An 18,255-nucleotide genomic window follows, 5' to 3' on the forward strand; every position below is an offset into this window, starting at 1 on the left:
CCTTGTGCCAGAGACGTGGATGTCGATTATGGCAGCCCCCCCGCACCTCTCTGATTCAGAGGGGTTGGGTTAAATGTGGAAGACACATTTCAGTTGTACAACTGACTAGGTATCCCCCTTTCCTTTCGATTATTGTGATTTAGTCTAATAACATGATTATAGCAGAGCTAATAATAGTTTTAGCTCAATGACTAACCTGTTCACTCCCAAACACCAGCTCACAAGCAGCATGCCACACACATCCTTAACTTCTGTTGAAGAGCAGTATCATTCCAGGAAACAGGGTATTATTGATTTTTAGAGGATGGTACAAGCAGCACCATTTTTCTTTCTTCCAAAGACCAACATATCTTTGAATCTGGTGCAGATTACATTTGAATGTTATAAAATGAAGGCCTATGATAAAATACCCTCAAGTTATTCCAAACTGATCTAGGTTAAGATCTAGATATCAGTAACATGTGAATACAATATTTCAATGAAAATACAGTAGTATTATGATGAGGTATAAATTCAACATCTTAATTTGTAATTATGAAGGTTTTTACTTTTGGTTGGCTGTCATTTCAATGTATGCAATAAAACATTTAAATGTAATTGGTTATCATGTGATTGTTTATGTAAAATTACTGTACATTTCCTACATAGGAAAAATACAAAACCAAGTTATTTTCAACAATTATTTTGCTTGTCACCTTCTGCAGTATCAATTTAATCCTGTATCTCGTTTAAGTGAATGTTTTGCAATGTTTATTTGCATTTCCCTTAGTTATGGATTTAGTTTTACATTGATAACTAAAGCATTATTGAACCATAACTATAAGAAAATCATAGCAGAACAAAACGATTTCTTCTTTGCATAGGTTAAATCTTTCAGTGCACCAACACATAACTCAGACCAAAATAATCATTGATATCACAAATAATACTAGGGTAAACATATTGTATCAGTGACTCTACCTGCAGTTTTGTAATTGTGTTCATGAAGAACAAAAAAAAAAGTTAGCGTTTGACAACACCATACAGAATTGAATTGACTCACAATACCATCCATCATAAAGGGGGGGGGGTATGTTTATTAAATCACAAGTATTTTGCCAGAAAAATTTGACATTTTACTATGTAAGATTCCCAATCACTGGGATATTCAAAACGGTCAAGAGTTCAGTATAGTAATTATCAAAACATTTGCTAGAATAGATATAAACTCCCTCTCTGCTTGACTCTCTGAATGATCGATGTTTATGTTATCGTGTTAAACGGTATCTATTGAATCTAGGGTTGGCACAAGATCGAGATGTGAGTTATAGCTTCTTATATCCAACATCAATTGAGTAATGAGAATCTATGTCTAACGTGAGAAGAAGTTTAAAAATCTGTTTGTAATGTCAACTTGAAGATCGAATTCCTTCCAAAAATACTCAAATGAATGGGCTCCGTAGAAATGAATTGAAAATCTAGATCAACCAAAGACATTTTTTTCCAGTTAATTCTCATAAAATACTGAATTCCTTTTCAGCCTGTGTGAGTGTAGGGAGATGAAACATCACTGTTCTGTCACAGTGAGACGCTCCATCTTCTTAGCTGCTTCTTCTGTCGGAACCTTGGACTTTTTCTCTGGACTGGGAGTGGGAGTGTTGGGATAATCCCTATTACCAAAAATAGTACTACCAACTCGCACGTTGGTTGAACCCACCTCAATCTAAAGGAGGAAATGGAAAAGAATACCTCAGAAGGGTATAATTTATACAAACAGCATGAGCATTCAGGTAGTAATGGGTAGCTAAATCAATATGTTACATATCGTATTAGCAATTAAGAAGGCTGAGACAGTGGATCTTACCGCGTGTTCAAAGTCAGTGGACATGCCCATACTAAGCTCTACATCCTCAAGGGGCAGCTGTAGACTGGCACACACTTCCTGTCGCCGACTCAGCAAAGCCTGGTTGGTGATGCACAACAGACTTAACACACACCTATAGATCTTTACCAAAAGCCTTAACACAAAACATTTTTTTATTTAACTAGGCAAGTCAGGGTAATCAGAACAGCCAAATACCTGAAAATCTGGGTTAGGGCCATCAGCTAGGTCGTAGCCATAGCGACCAATGGTCATGAGTCCAGAGAAGTGAAGGGCAGAGCATTTGGATAAAATGTGTTTCACTGTGTTCACTGTCTCACCAGGAGGCAGTCCATGTTTACCTAGTGGCAAAATAGAACAGTAGTTAGTGTATCTGTCTGTCTGTCTGGCAGGTTGACGTTTATTGTCATGAGTCTTTCCCAGGAGGAAACACTGAGCGGGTTCCTCTAGATGGGCCAGTTGCAATTGGCTATATGGTAAAAAAATACATGCGAAAACAAACATTTGCTTTTTGGTCTTAATTTAAAAAGGGGAATGGAAACACTTTAGGAAGTAAATCTAAGCAAAGATATGTATTCTATCCACTAATACTAAAACATGTGCATTTAACATAAAAACATCTCTATATTTAGTATTTTGATCGTCGACAAGGTTTATTTGAGCTATGGTCAGCGCCATTTTAAATTGCCATAGTAACCACTGGGTCTGTGGTATTGAGTTTTCGCGCAGAGTGAATCGAAGACAGAGGTCAGGTGCGGACAACGATGATGGCAACACCAAGTACTAATTCAAACATGCGCCAGGCTGTATGAATTGGCTCAACAACAAAAATCCCTCTGTAAACTACCATCGGCTGCCTAAGAACCCACAACTTTTGAAGAAGTGGCTCCATGTATTGAAGAGGAAGGACGTGCTAGATCGAGCTAGCAGAATCTGCAGACAGCACTTTGCGGAGGCAGACTTCGCGATGAAGGGCACTTTCGATGCGGCAACCGGGAGTTTCCGAATGGAAAGGAGCCAGGCCTACGTTGAAGCCCTCTGCTTGCGCCTCCATTTGAAATGGAGAGTTATGGTGTAGGGGTTACCGACCGACCATCATGAACATCGCAGACTTTAGTCCAAAGTTTGGAGTCGAGCAAATGCTACTGAACAGAGGAGGCGACGCGAGTCAACGTGAGGTAACGTTAACCGGTCAGGACTGTTGTTGACTAGGCTAGCGTTAGAAAAAATAAATTGTTCTTGTATTTGCTGTGTGTTGACAAAGCATACAACAGGTATCTTGTTAATGCCGACTGATGGGGTAAGTTGTCTTAACAAAACGGTTGTTTTCAGGATGACATCTTCATCCCTGAACATGTTTTCATCCTGGTGGAGACTGTGCAGAGGTGGTTCATGTAAATCTATGTTATTTCTAAGGCTATTGTTTATTTCAAGTATATGCAGTGATTCTTGAATATAACTATAGCCTAATAGATGTCTTAATTGTTTTCTACCAGCAGGAAAGAACGGTTAGTACAGCATGACAAACTGACCCCTGGGTGCCAGAGTGTTCCTGTGCTGCGGTGGAGAAGAGGGCCACCGGGACCATCACTAAAGAGCTCGGGGTCCAGCTAGATTGCGCTCACAACTATCAGTATACAGCTGAATCCTGCCCCGATACGCCACAGATGGAGCAGATGGAGAGTGAGATCAGTGAAGACCAGAACTCGCTGTATGAACCTGAGAGCTCAGAATCACTGTTCCGAAAATGGAGAAGGAGCAGGCCATTCAACAGCGAATTCAAAAGATGCACCCATCCATAAAGGGAATCGGAGTGGATGTGCTACCATGTCCTGGTTCTGCTGACTCTCTTAACCTATGAATGCTTGGCTATGAAAAGCTCCTGAGGTGTTGAACTGTTGCACCCTCTATAACTACTGTGGTTAGTATTTATTTATTATTTTTCACCCCTTTTTTATCCCCAGATTCGTGGTATCCAATAAGTAGTAGTTACAGTCTTGTCTCATCGCTGCAACTCCTGTACGGACTCGGGAGAGGCGAAGGTCGAGAGCCATGCGTCCTCCAAAACACAACCCAACCAAGCCGCACTGCTTCTTGACACAATGCACATCCAACCCGGAAGCCAGGTGTACCAATGTGTCAGAGGAAACACCGTACACCTGGCGACCTGGTCAGCGTGCACTGCGCCCGGCCCGCCACAGGAGTCACTAGAGCGCGATGAGACAAGGACATACCTGCCGGCCAAACCCTCCCCTAACCCGGACGACGCTGGGTCAATTGTGCGCCGCCCCATGGGCCTCCCGGCCGCGGCCTGCTGCAACAGAGCCTGGGCTCGAACCCAGAATCTCTAGTGGCACAGCCAGCACTGCGACGCAGTGCCATAGACCACTGTGCCACTCGGGAGGCCTTGTGCTTAGTATTTTAATGTAAAAAGGTCTTTTGTAAAATACATTTGATTGTTTGCTGTGCTGGATGCTGTGTATTCACTACCTGTCTGAGTGATGGGACATTTTTATAGTATCTGTAACATATTCTGGTGTGTATTTTTACATTTACATTTAAGTCATTTAGTATTTCATCTGCATCTTAACTTAAAGTGGTAATCAGCAGTAGAAACAACAACAAAGTGTCTCCCTGCTCCTCTTTCGTTAAAAAGCTGAGGGATGGGGCTGGAGAAATGTCACCACTCTCAAATGCATAGGCAGAGCTATATAGATGCAACGACGGACCATCCATGATATCAAAATTGTAATCCTGTTTCTATGACCTTTTTTCCACTACTATGTACCCAGTTTGCGTTTGTTAAAGACGTCTGCTAAATGGTATATATTATTAAAGTCTACTTTGACTCTGCCAACTAGCTGCCCAGTGTAGTTACCCTTCCTTTCCAATAGATGGCAGCCAAAGCTAGTTGAAGTCACTACTCTATCGACAGGGACACAGATTAGTCAAAGCAAGTTTATCTGGTTATGATTGAACCTGTTGTTATAGGGGACAAGCTAACTAATACTATTTTTACATAAGGCTCAGGCATTAGGTCTATGTCTCAGGCTAGATTTACTAAATTAACTGGTTGTATTCAATACCTTTGGCTATGTGCACCTTTTGGAAGAAACGACACCGTACACCCCTTCTAATTCTCCCTTGTGCCCATAGGGTGAACTGGTGATAAACTGCCAGCCTGTAAGCTCTGCAAACAAAATCATAAGAAAAGTTAGTCTGAAACCGAAATGAAATCACAATGTATTTATAATGAGCACGTCCCATTATTGGTTAGAATGAGATTTGATGAATCATGAAGTTGTCTGCGATTCCAACTCCGGTCATCTAATTTAAAAGGTAAATGTGTTACCAACGCGCCAAACAGCACTGATAATAAACATCTTTATAGGATACTGATTATATTTACTGAGCACCTAGCTACTACTGATATTAACCTCACATTTATAATCAAGCAACATTTCAACAATTATTTAACTGGCATATCGGCTGCTGACTGGTCGAGTAACCTCTTCTGCCAGGAAGTCCTTCATAAGGATTAGTGACACGTCCAATAAATACATCACCATCCAGACAGACTGACAGGAACCTCTGACTGGATGTAATACAGCCACCATCCAGACAGACTGACAGGAACCAGTCACCATCCAGACAGACTGACAGGAACCTCTGACCTGGATGTAATACAGTCACCATCCAGACAGACTGACAGGAACCTCTGACCTGGATGTAATACAGTCACCATCCAGACAGACTGACAGGAACCTCTGACCTGGATGTAATACATCACCATCCAGACAGACTGACAGGAACCTCTGACCTGGATGTAATACATCACCATCCAGACAGACTGACAGGAACCTCTGACCTGGATGTAATACAGTCACCATCCAGACAGACTGACAGGAACCTCTGACCTGGATGTAATACATCACCATCCAGACAGACTGACAGGAACCTCTGACTGGATGTAATACAGTCACCATCCAGACAGACTGACAGGAACCTCTGACCTGGATGTAATACAGTCACCGTCCAGACAGACTGACAGGAAGTAATACTGCCACCATCCAGACAGACTGACAGGAACCTCTGACTGGATGTAATACAGCCACCATCCAGACAGACTGACAGGAACCAGTCACCATCCAGACAGACTGACAGGAACCTCTGACCTGGATGTAATACAGTCACCATCCAGACAGACTGACAGGAACCTCTGACCTGGATGTAATACATCACCATCCAGACAGACTGACAGGAACCTCTGACCTGGATGTAATACATCACCATCCAGACAGACTGACAGGAACCTCTGACCTGGATGTAATACAGTCACCATCCAGACAGACTGACAGGAACCTCTGACCTGGATGTAATACAGTCACCATCCAGACAGACTGACAGGAACCTCTGACCTGGATGTAATACAGTCACCATCCAGACAGACTGACAGGAACCTCTGACTGGATGTAATACAGTCACCATCCAGACAGACTGACAGGAACCTCTGATCTGGATGTAATACAGTCACCGTCCAGACAGACTGACAGGAACCTCTGACCTGGATGTAATACATCACCATCCAGACAGACTGACAGGAACCTCTGACCTGGATGTAATACATCACCATCCAGACAGACTGACAGGAACCTCTGACTGGATGTAATACAGTCACCATTCTCTGGGATTTTGTGCTGTATCACCACCATCTCTCTACAACACACACACTCATACTCTAGACATTACCTGGCGGCATCCCCACTGACACCAGTTTGTTTGCCTACGCAGACCCTCTAGCAGGCGGCATATCTGTGTTGTTACTTCTACGAGAACCAACTCTTTGATCTGGGGCAACGTTTGGCTCAAACATGAGCGGCTTCAGTAGGTTTATTGGTTCCCTAACTAAAGTTATTTAATTCTCTGTAATAAACTCATTCTCAGTCTCGGAGCGACTCGGTAAATTCAGACATTTTTGGGGAGTTCCAAAATGTTCTCTCCTGTCAGTGATGCAACAATGCCAATATGGAGATTTACAGTTACAGTTAGCTGGCGTTCTAAATCCTGCTGTTTCCATTCCCCTTTAAGGTTAGGCATTGGGTTTAGCAGTGTGGTCGTGGTTAGGCATTGGGTTTAGCAGTGTGGTTGTGGTTAGGCATTAGGGTTAGCAGTGTGGTCGTGGTTAGGCATTGGGTTTGACAGTGTGGTCGTGGTTAGGCATTGGGTTTAGCAGTGTGGTCGTGGTTAAGGTTAGCATTAGGGTTAGCAGTGTGGTTGTGGTAGTCATTAGGGTAGGTGGTTGGTTAGTCATTAGGGTTAGCAGTGTGGTTGTGGTTAGTCATTAGGGTTAGCAGTGTGGTTGTGGTTAGGCATTAGGGTTAGCAGTGTGGTTGTGGTTAGGCATTAGGGTTAGCAGTGTGGTTGTGGTTAGGCATTAGGGTTAGCAGTGTGGTTGTGGTTAGGCATTAGGGTTAGCAGTGTGGTTGTGGTTAGGCATTAGGGTTAGCAGTGTGGTTGTGGTTAGGCATTAGGGTTAGCAGTGTGGTTGTGGTTAGGCATTAGGGTTAGCAGTGTGGTTGTGGTTAGGCATTGGGTTTAGCAGTGTGGTTGTGGTTAGGCATTAGGGTTAGCAGTGTGGTCGTGGTTAGGCATTGGGTTTAGCAGTGTGGTCGTGGTTAGGCATTGGGTTTAGCAGTGTGGTTGTGGTTAGGCATTAGGGTTAGCAGTGTGGTCGTGGTTAGGCATTGGGTTTAGCAGTGTGGTTGTGGTTAGGCATTGGGTTTAGCAGTGTGGTTGTGGTTAGGCATTAGGGTTAGCAGTGTGGTCGTGGTTAGGCATTGGGTTTAGCAGTGTGGTTGTGGTTAGGCATTGGGTTTAGCAGTGTGGTTGTGGTTAGGCATTGGGTTTAGCAGTGTGGTCGTGGTTAGGCATTGGGTTTAGCAGTGTGGTCGTGGTTAGGCATTGGGTTTAGCAGTGTGGTTGTGGTTAGGCATTAGGGTTAGCAGTGTGGTCGTGGTTAGGCATTGGGTTTAGCAGTGTGGTTGTGGTTAGGCATTAGGGTTAGCAGTGTGGTCGTGGTTAGGCATTGGGTTTAGCAGTGTGGTCGTGGTTAGGCATTGGGTTTAGCAGTGTGGTCGTGGTTAGGCATTGGGTTTAGCAGTGTGGTCGTGGTTAGGCATTGGGTTTAGCAGTGTGGTCGTGGTTAGGCATTGGGTTTAGCAGTGTGGTTGTGGTTAGGCATTGGGTTTAGCAGTGTGGTCGTGGTTAGGCATTGGGTTTAGCAGTGTGGTCGTGGTTAGGCATTGTGTTTAGCAGTGTGGTCGTGGTTAAGGTTAGCATTAGGGTTAGCAGTGTGGTTGTGGTTAGTCATTAGGGTTAGCAGTGTGGTTGTGGTTAGTCATTAGGGTTAGCAGTGTGGTTGTGGTTAGTCATTAGGGTTAGCAGTGTGGTTGTGGTTAGTCATTAGGGTTAGCAGTGTGGTTGTGGTTAGTCATTAGGGTTAGCAGTGTGGTTGTGGTTAGGCATTAGGGTTAGCAGTGTGGTTGTGGTTAGGCATTAGGGTTAGCAGTGTGGTTGTGGTTAGGCATTAGGGTTAGCAGTGTGGTTGTGGTTAGGCATTAGGGTTAGCAGTGTGGTTGTGGTTAGGCATTAGGGTTAGCAGTGTGGTTGTGGTTAGGCATTAGGGTTAGCAGTGTGGTCGTGGTTAGGCATTAGGGTTAGCAGTGTGGTCGTGGTTAGGCATTAGGGTTAGCAGTGTGGTCGTGGTTAGGCATTAGGGTTAGCAGTGTGGTCGTGGTTAGGCATTGGGTTTAGCAGTGTGGTCGTGGTTAGGCATTGGGTTAGCAGTGTGGTCGTGGTTAGGCATTGGGTTAGCAGTGTGGTTGTGGTTAGGCATTGGGTTAGCAGTGTGGTTGTGGTTAGGCATTAGGGTTAGCAGTGTGGTCGTGGTTAGGCATTAGGGTTAGCAGTGTGGTTGTGGTTAGGCATTAGGGTTAGCAGTGTGGTTGTGGTTAGGCATTAGGGTTAGCAGTGTGGTTGTGGTTAGGCATTAGGGTTAGCAGTGTGGTCGTGGTTAGGCATTAGGGTTAGCAGTGTGGTCGTGGTTAGGCATTAGGGTTAGCAGTGTGGTCGTGGTTAGGCATTAGGGTTAGCAGTGTGGTTGTGGTTAGGCATTGGGTTTAGCAGTGTGGTCGTGGTTAGGCATTGTGTTTAGCAGTGTGGTCGTGGTTAGGCATTGGGTTTAGCAGTGTGGTCGTGGTTAGGCATTGGGTTTAGCAGTGTGGTCGTGGTTAGGCATTGGGTTTAGCAGTGTGGTCGTGGTTAGGCATTGGGTTTAGCAGTGTGGTCGTGGTTAGGCATTGGGTTTAGCAGTGTGGTCGTGGTTAGGCATTGGGTTTAGCAGTGTGGTCGTGGTTAGGCATTGGGTTTAGCAGTGTGGTCGTGGTTAGGCATTGGGTTTAGCAGTGTGGTCGTGGTTAGGCATTGGGTTTAGCAGTGTGTGTTGTGGTTAGGCATTAGGGTTAGCAGTGTGGTTGTGGTTAAGGTTAGCAGTGTGGTCGTGGTTAGGGTTAGCATTAGGGTTAGCAGTGTGGTCGTGGTTAGGCATTGGGTTTAGCAGTGTGGTTGTGGTTAGGCATTAGGGTTAGCAGTGTGGTCGTGGTTAGGCATTAGGGTTAGCAGTGTGGTTGTGGTTAGGCATTAGGGTTAGCAGTGTGGTTGTGGTTAAGGTTAGCAGTGTGGTCGTGGTTAGGGTTAGCATTAGGGTTAGCAGTGTGGTCGTGGTTAGGCATTGGGTTTAGCAGTGTGGTTGTGGTTAGGCATTAGGGTTAGCAGTGTGGTCGTGGTTAGGCATTAGGGTTAGCAGTGTGGTTGTGGTTAGGCATTAGGGTTAGCAGTGTGGTTGTGGTTAGGCATTAGGGTTAGCAGTGTGGTTGTGGTTAGGCATTAGGGTTAGCAGTGTGGTTGTGGTTAGGCATTAGGGTTAGCAGTGTGGTTGTGGTTAGGCATTAGGGTTAGTTTATAATTTTTTTAAATCAGATTTTATGACATTGTGGCTATGCGAGCTAGTGACCTCTCTGCAGAGCTGCCTCCAGTACATGAGCCATCTCAATAAATGCCTCCAGTACATGAGCCATCTCAATAAAAGCCAACCTGTGTGTGAATACTTACTTTCCTCCCCACTGGTGTTGATCTGAACCATGATCTTTAACGTCTGCGTACTAGCTGCTCTTAACCTCTGCCAGGAGCTGTTCACCTTGTCGGCCAACTTGGCTGAGTCCACCGTCTCCACCATGAACAGGTTTGGTACACCTATGGGATGTGTGTAAGTAGAATTCAGATCTGTCGGCTCTACTAAAGGTTTCTATGGAATTGTGTTCAAAGCTTGACAAAGACCGATTTTGAGGTCGAAAGTCGAAATATGTCAGCTTTAAAAAACAATAAAAAGATTGAAGTGTGTGAGTAGATTGATGGGTATAGGGAGACATGCAAGTTGATGTTGAAAGCTTTAAATATGGAGGCCTATGGTGCACCCGAGCAGAACACTACACTATTAAAAATATAGAACACAAAGCATAACATGTTGCACAAGATGTTACTTACCCAAAAGTTTGTTGACATTATTCTTCTGTAAATGGCCAATAAAATGCCATTCGATTTCTGGGCATGATTCTAAAATCTAGATGTGGGCATAAAAAAATATTTTTTTACAGATGTCGGATAGACATGTCATGAGATGAAGAATAATGTGACTTCAAACCTTAGAACCAACCTGAGGATTTGATGCTTTATCCACAAGTTCATTCACCTAAAAGTCAAATGAAAAAGTAAAACCACCAATGTTGTAACACTAGCAATAAAAGGTGTTCTGTGTAACTGTATAACATGTTACCATCATGTACAATACAAATACTCACATAGTTTTCACCAAAATTGCGATGCCCTTTTCGGTACGCCTCGATCACCATGTCAGGTGGTTTCGTCTTACTTACAGCTACCAGGCGGGGCGGCACCACGGGCAACGTCTTGGGTGGGAGAGCAGAGGGAAAAAAAGAGCAATAAAATATATGGCGAATAAATGAAAAGATGTATGGATGACATCATCATAGCCAAAGGGATTGTCACATCTTGATTAACCTGAACTACTTCAGGACAGTCCAGTAGATATCTGGTGCTCATTCAGGAGGGCATATTGGGGGCACAATATGGAACGAAGAGAAATAGATGGTGTAGACAATGAAGAAATGTGCTGGCTGGCATTAGGGTTAGCAGTGAGGTCAAGGTTAGGCATTAGGGTTAGCAGTGAGGTCAAGGTTAGGCATAAGGGTTAGCAGTGCGGTCGTGGTTAAGGTTAGGCATTAGGGTTAGCAGTGAGGTCAAGGTTAGGCATTAGGGTTAGCAGTGAGGTCAAGGTTAGGCATTAGGGTTAGCAGTGTGGTCGTGGTTAAGGTTAGGCATTAGGGTTAGCAGTGAGGTCAATGTTAGGCATTAGGGTTAGCAGTAAGGTCAAGGTTAGGCATAAGGGTTAGCAGTGCGGTCGTGGTTAAGGTTAGGCATTAGGGTTAGCAGTGAGGTCAAGGTTAGGCATTAGGGTTAGCAGTGAGGTCAAGGTTAGGCATTAGGGTTAGCAGTGAGGTCAAGGTTAGGCATTACGGTTAGCAGTGTGGTTGTGGTTAAGGTTAGGCATTAGGGTTAGCAGTGAGGTCAATGTTAGGCATTAGGGTTAGCAGTGTGGTCAAGGTTAGGCATTAGGGTTAGCAGTGTGGTTGGGGTTAAGGTTAGGCATTAGGGTTAGCAGTGTGGTTGTGGCTAAGGTTAGGTATTAGGGTTAGCAGTGTGGTTGTGGTTAAGGTTAGGCATTAGGGTTAGCAGTGTGGTTGTGGTTAAGGTTAGGCATTAGGGTTAGCAGTGTGGTTGTGGCTAAGGTTAGGTATTAGGGTTAGCAGTGTGGTTGTGGTTAAGGTTAGGCATTAGGGTTAGCAGTGTGGTTGTGGCTAAGGTTAGGTATTAGGGTTAGCAGTGTGGTTGTGGTTAAGGTTAGGTATTAGGGTTAGCAGTGTGGTTGTGGCTAAGGTTAGGCATTAGGGTTAGCAGTGTGGTTGTGGCTAAGGTTAGGTATTAGGGTTAGCAGTGTGGTTGTGGCTAAGGTTAGGTATTAGGGTTAGCAGTGTGGTTGTGGCTAAGGTTAGGTATTAGGGTTAGCAGTGTGGTTGTGGCTAAGGTTAGGCATTAGGGTTAGCAGTGTGGTTGTGGCTAAGGTTAGGTATTAGGGTTAGCAGTGTGGTTGTGGCTAAGGTTAGGTATTAGGGTTAGCAGTGTGGTTGTGGCTAAGGTTAGGCATTAGGGTTAGCAGTGTGGTTGTGGCTAAGGTTAGGTATTAGGGTTAGCAGTGTGGTTGTGGTTAAGGTTAGGTATTAGGGTTAGCAGTGTGGTTGTGGCTAAGGTTAGGCATTAGGGTTAGCAGTGTGGTTGTGGCTAAGGTTAGGTATTAGGGTTAGCAGTGTGGTTGTGGCTAAGGTTAGGTATTAGGGTTAGCAGTGTGGTTGTGGCTAAGGTTAGGTATTAGGGTTAGCAGTGTGGTTGTGGCTAAGGTTAGGTATTAGGGTTAGCAGTGTGGTTGTGGCTAAGGTTAGGTATTAGGGTTAGCAGTGTGGTTGTGGCTAAGGTTAGGTATTAGGGTTAGCAGTGTGGTTGTGGCTAAGGTTAGGTAGTAGGGTTAGCAGTGTGGTTGTGGCTAAGGTTAGGTATTAGGGTTAGCAGTGTGGTTGTGGCTAAGGTTAGGTATTAGGGTTAGCAGTGTGGTTGTGGTTAGGCATTAGGGTTAGCAGTGTGGTTGTGGTTAAGGTTAGGTATTAGGGTTAGCAGTGTGGTTGTGGCTAAGGTTAGGTATTAGGGTTAGCAGTATGGCTAAGGTTAGGTATTAGGGTTAGCAGTGTGGTTAAGGTTAGGTATTAGGGTTAGCAGTGTGGTTAAGGTTAGGTATTAGGGTTAGCAGTGTGGTTAAGGTTAAGCATTAGGGTTAGCAGTGTGGCTAAGGTTAGGTATTAGGGTTAGCAGTGTGGCTAAGGTTAGGTATTAGGGTTAGCAGTGTGGCTAAGGTTAGGTATTAGGGTTAGCAGTGTGGTTAAGGTTAGGTATTAGGGTTAGCAGTGTGGTTGTGGTTAAGGTTAGGTATTAGGGTTAGCAGTGTGGTTAAGGTTAGGTATTAGGGTTAGCAGTGTGGTTGTGGTTAAGGTTAGGTATTAGGGTTAGCAGTGTGGCTAAGGTTAGGTATTAGGGTTAGCAGTGTGGTTAAGGTTAGGTATTAGGGTTAGCAGTGTGGCTAAGGTTAGGTATTAGGGTTAGCAGTGTGGCTAAGGTTAGGTATTAGGGTTAGCAGTGTGGTTGTGGTTAAGGTTAGGTATTAGGGTTAGCAGTGTGGCTAAGGTTAGGTATTAGGGTTAGCAGTGTGGTTGTGGTTAAGGTTAGGTATTAGGGTTAGCAGTGTGGCTAAGGTTAGGTATTAGGGTTAGCAGTGTGGCTAAGGTTAGGTATTAGGGTTAGCAGTGTGGCTAAGGTTAGGTATTAGGGTTAGCAGTGTGGCTAAGGTTAGGTATTAGGGTTAGCGGTGTGGCTAAGGTTAGGTATTAGGGTTAGCAGTGTGGCTAAGGTTAGGTATTAGGGTTAGCGGTGGCAACGTTTACAACACAACCCAGATAAACTGTCAGAATCTTATTTTAGCCTGCTGGCATTTCCTTACAAGATGACAACCTGACATTCAAATCTGAAATAGTTGTCTGCCCGCGCAGTAGGCTAGTAATATCGCGTTCGTCGTCTCAGAAATGAGTTCAAATAAACTCAAATTATTAGTGAGATACGCGATGGGTTGGACGATTCTCTTCTCATCACTCATCTTTAACACAATGGAGAAAATATGATTTATTATTTAAATATTGAAAGTGCGTGGGCTACGGAGAGAAATGAAATGGTGCAGTTTCAGGCCATGTGGAGGAAAATGATGCGGGCACTGGAGATGGGTTAGAGGCTAGTGGGTCTGGGCAGGTGTGATGTAGTTGTCGTTTGTATGTGTATGTTTTGTATTCTTTATCAAATATAAAATTAAATAAATATTTAATACTGCTGCGCTCACGTCATGTCGGAAACTCTGGACCTCCGAGTTGAAATGAATGAGTTTACGTGCGTATATTCCCGGATAGTAGCTAATATCCCGCTTAAGATCTTACCCCAAATAAGACGTTTAGACGCCCTTTCATATCCCGCTCACGAGTATCCCTTTATCCATGAGTAATCAGAATAATCCTCATTTAAGTTAATATGGGCTAAATGAAATAGTAACTTAAATATGGACACTGACTGTAGATCTATGACCTTTCATTTAAGTCATTTAGCAGACGCTCTTATCCAGAGCGACTTACAAATTGGCGCGTTCACCTTATGATATCCAGTGGAACAACCACTTTACAATAGTACATCTATATCTTTTTTTGGGGGGGGGGTTAGAAGCATTACTTTATCCTATCCCAGGTATTCCTTAAAGAGGTGGGGTTTCAGGTGTATGTATCCTAACTCCTGCAGAATTATGCATTTCTTGCAGTATAATTATACAACAAATGTTAATTTTGTCTCAGGAAGATAGTGGAGAATTATGATTTATTACTTTCAGCATCTCTTGAGAAAATGGGAATTCGGTGTACTGTTATCTTTGACTCCGTTATGCAAGCAGACAGTATTTCAACCACATAAATTATGCACCAAGACGAACTGAAGTCTTATCAGTAACGTGTATCATCATTCGCTCAACTTTTCATTTCCTTAAAACCGATCAAACTGATGACATGTGGACATTTTCCACAGGACCCATCTTTCCAGTGTTTTAGCGTTCTCCCCGGTTACTAATGCATTAATTATATCAATGCAAGATATTATTCTGGTGAGCACTACTTTATTTATAATGTCGGAAATTATAATATAGCTACCAAATGTCGGAAATGATAAACACAAAGTGGCCTAAATTAGGGGTTAATGTAGCCAGTAGGCTATACAGTGATGTACAGAGTATCAACAAAATACATTATGGAATTATGGTGTATCGAACTGCGCACGTAGCCTACAAAGTGATTTGTTTGACAATCAGACGAAGAAAAAAAATCTAAAACACCCATGATGTTAAACTGAGCCTTAACAGACCGCCAGCGAAAAACAGCAGTAAGATGTTTGCATGCCACAGTATCCCATCTAAGGTCAGCATATCCCAGGCATCTTATCCGAGTTTCTCATAACCGGGATACAAGCTTTTTGGGGTTATTGTAAACGTGATATGTTTGTGTGTGTCAAGTCAAAAACAGAATACTTGAGTATCCCGAATAACAACGGGTTATTGGTGTGCATGTGAACGTGGTCATTGACCTCTATATAAAAAGTCCTTGCTTGGTGGGCTAAACAACAAAAAAGCGCCACCTGCTGGATGGAGATAGATTTTCCGTCAAGTTGAGCATCTCTTCCTCTCTGGTATTATTTTACCGGCTGGGAAAATCAATCCTAGACGATAGTGCAGTTTCTAAACCCAGAGGCGTAACACCGCAACACTTCCGGGAACGCTTGCAAAACAGACCAAATTTACCAGGCCGGGGTTTGACAAGTCAATGAGAAGTCAACAATTATTCCTTAGTTAATTTTCTCGAAATCTAAAAGACAACCTAGGTTCGAGCCAATATCTTAAGTAATATAGTTGAACATGTTATTAACTTCAACCTCGTGAAAGTGAAAAAATGTTTTTTTTTCGTCAAAAACAACTTCAAATCCAAATCAACTTTTGATATATATATATATATATATAAAAGGGGTGCCTTTGAGTTGACGGCCTACACATGCGCAGTTCGGCGCGATACAACCGTAAGACCCAATGACGTGTATCTACGCATGAGATTAGATCGCTGACGTCACCGTGACGTCGCCTACAAGCGTCATCGGGGATTTCTATTTGGAGAAGCAATTTTAGGATCTCTACCTAGTGTCTTTGGTGCAGATCTAGCGCTCACTATCGGCTGCCTAGGCTAGTTCAATTGTAGTGGGATGGTGTCGATTGAACCAATACAAAACGGTAATTCAATTACTAAAACAGGTGTGAGCACGGAAGTTGATCGAATAAATGTTTTGCAACGCTTACGAAACATTGATGTTAACATGATAAGAGCAGCAGCAGCAGATCGTCTAACCCTCCGCGTGGTACAGAGGTGGTTTAAAAGAGTTTGCTTCACGGGCCATGCAATAGGAAAGAGCTAAGTTTGTTAGCTAATTAGTAGATATCAAAATGTAATGTGCATTTTACGGTGTAACGTCTCAAAGGTTGAGGTGTTTTGCCTGAACATACAACTGGTCCACCCCCCGCTTTTAAATAAGATAATTTCGCACGACTATCTAAAGTAGATACGGGTTCTTCCCAACTTCGACTTACCTTGGGGCGACGTGCCGCCGCTTGATTTACCTTGTCTACCACCGCGTGTAACGCTTTTCCGACCTCCTCCGACATTCCTACTTTCCACATGCCCTCAATACACTGTGCAACCAAATGGTAGAGTCCGGCTCTGCGTAACCAACCTGTCAAAATAAAAGTCCTTTCTCTACCTTAAAAAGCCTGTGTGAAGTGAGACGGCGACCCCTGGTGTTGACTGTTGAAATCAACCCGTGTCCATTAATTGTAGTCACTTGTATAAAAAAGGTGAGAAATTGGGGCAGTCAGTTACACGAATTTATTAGGGATAATAGCCCTCAATGTTTGAATAGACATATCTCCATTGTATGTTATCGCCTAACTATAATTTGACCTTAAATTTAAATCAATCAAATGCTTGAGACGGAGGTAAAAAAAAAACACAATTCCGCAAAAATAAAAACAAAATACCCAGTTTATTCACAAGATTTCACAATTCAAAACGTTTCCAAATGAAACATCTGTCCAAACGTATCAAATACATACTCTATCAACAGGAAAAACAAGGAAATTACAAAATAAAAAAGTGTAAATGTCCATTATTCCACTTCTTCCAAGCCGATTCTGCCATCCCCACCCTCATACTCTCTCAAGTGCCTCCAACATGATGATGCTGTTTCCTCTGATTACCTACAGAAAGTAAACCATAAAAAGGTGTGGTGACATTGATGAATAGAATTAAAAATGTGTCTATCCTCAGAGATAGTGTGTAAATGTAGTTGACAACGCCGTTTGGTACTGACCACCATGCCTATCGTGTTCTGTATTCCCCCAGGGGCCATCTCCAAGCAGTCATCCATCACCAAGTTCATGAAGGGGTCAAATCCTCGCAGGACTCCTTGGACCTGCCTGCCACCGTTCAGCTTCACTGAGGAACAAGATGTAAGAACTTTGAAGACCTGGGGCGCATTAATTACGGCCATTCTGTTGCAAAACGTTTCTTAAAAATGCAAGCAAAGTGAACAGGGTAGGACCTACCAGAATTTGTCCGCTAGAAACTCTGTTTGGACTAATGATTACACCCGTGGACTACATTTCAACAACAGTAATAATGAGGGAAAGCCAAATTGGAGACACTTTCTATTTCAGTCCTTAAAGTTATGGCTAAGAAATTGTCAAAGCCTTGGTTGGCTCTGCATGCAAATAGATAATTCATAGTTTGTCAATTCAACTCAGCAGAACCAACGATATTCAGAATCAGTACTCACGAGAAAGCTTCTTGTCCATGAACCTGAAATTAGCAGAAAATATTATTATTTGCTAATAAAGATAGTTACACCACAAACTGTATGGCTATACCAGAGGGGGTTTGGCTGTGTGTGAGTGTACCAGAGAGTCTGATTTGCACAACGAGCTGCATGGTCATTTTTTTAATTTAACTAGGCAAGTCAGTTAAGATCAAATTCTTATGACGGCCTAACCCCAGCCAAACCCTCCCCTAACATGGACGACGCTGGGCCAATTGTGCACCGCCCCATGGGACTCCCGATCACGGCCGGTTGTGATACAGCCCGGGATCGAACCAGGGTCTGTAGTGACGCCTCTAGCACTGAGATGCAGTGCATTAGAACGCTGAACCAGGGTCTGTAGTGACGCCTCTAGCACTGAGATGCAGTGCCTTACACCACTGAACCAGGGTCTGTAGTGACGCCTCTAGCACTGAGATGCAGTGCATTAGACCGCTGAACCAGGGTCTGTAGTGACGCCTCTAGCACTGAGATGCAGTGCCTTAGACCGCTGTCGCTACTCAGGAGCCCCTCAACATGTTGAAATAGGGGTGTAAAAAGGGGTTCCAGACGTGGATTCTCAATCCTCGAAACCCGTGGTGATATTAAATATTAGCCATATTACTGTGCAACGTAGACTTTCTGTTTTCTACAGATTGCTAAACAATTCTTATGTTGAT

At 43.6% G+C, this 18,255-nt stretch overlaps 2 protein-coding genes across 3 annotated transcripts in view; both read right to left on the reverse strand.

Annotated features, from left to right (window-relative positions):
• Window positions 1-1,051: 1,051 nt before the first annotated feature.
• plpbp (pyridoxal phosphate binding protein) lies at window positions 1,052-16,453 on the reverse strand. 2 transcript variants are annotated; one of them, XM_029718435.1, is made up of 8 exons: window positions 16,314-16,453; window positions 10,777-10,884; window positions 10,632-10,667; window positions 10,463-10,538; window positions 10,031-10,171; window positions 2,060-2,202; window positions 1,844-1,942; window positions 1,052-1,702 (listed from the first exon to the last, which is right to left on the reverse strand). In XM_029718435.1, exons 1-8 carry the CDS (start codon window positions 16,401-16,403, stop codon window positions 1,547-1,549), a joined length of 849 nt encoding a protein of 282 aa, XP_029574295.1. In that variant the 5' UTR covers window positions 16,404-16,453; the 3' UTR covers window positions 1,052-1,546. The 2 variants fall into 2 exon arrangements, with proteins under 2 accessions (XP_029574295.1, XP_029574296.1); XM_029718436.1 differs by having other exon boundaries at window positions 16,344-16,430.
• Window positions 16,454-16,746: 293 nt separating this feature from the next.
• Window positions 16,747-18,255, reverse strand: part of LOC115165358 (small nuclear ribonucleoprotein G) — an 11,383-nt gene continuing 9,874 nt past the window's right edge. Inside the window, exons 2-4 of the mRNA XM_029718437.1 lie at window positions 17,558-17,580; window positions 17,093-17,217; window positions 16,747-16,979 (exon numbers count right to left, since the gene is read on the reverse strand). Coding sequence (XP_029574297.1) covers window positions 16,929-16,979; window positions 17,093-17,217; window positions 17,558-17,580 — 199 coding nt within the window. The 3' untranslated portion in view covers window positions 16,747-16,928. The remainder of the gene's footprint in view (window positions 16,980-17,092; window positions 17,218-17,557; window positions 17,581-18,255) is intronic.

Source organism: Salmo trutta, chromosome 28 (assembly GCF_901001165.1).
Source record: "Salmo trutta chromosome 28, fSalTru1.1, whole genome shotgun sequence".
In the NCBI taxonomy this organism is placed as follows: Eukaryota; Metazoa; Chordata; class Actinopteri; order Salmoniformes; family Salmonidae; genus Salmo; species Salmo trutta.

Bases quoted from the DNA above. Each gene is read 5' to 3' on its own strand.
- plpbp (XM_029718435.1), bottom strand. From the start codon at position 16,403: ATGTGGAAAGTAGGAATGTCGGAGGAGGTCGGAAAAGCGTTACACGCG. The intron at 2,203-10,030 runs GTAAGTATTCAC...TTTTGCCACTAG, and splicing joins CAACACCAGTGGGGAGGAAA to GTAAACATGGACTGCCTCCT. The intron at 1,943-2,059 runs GTATTTGGCTGT...ATCACCAACCAG, and splicing joins GCCCTAACCCAGATTTTCAG to GCTTTGCTGAGTCGGCGACA.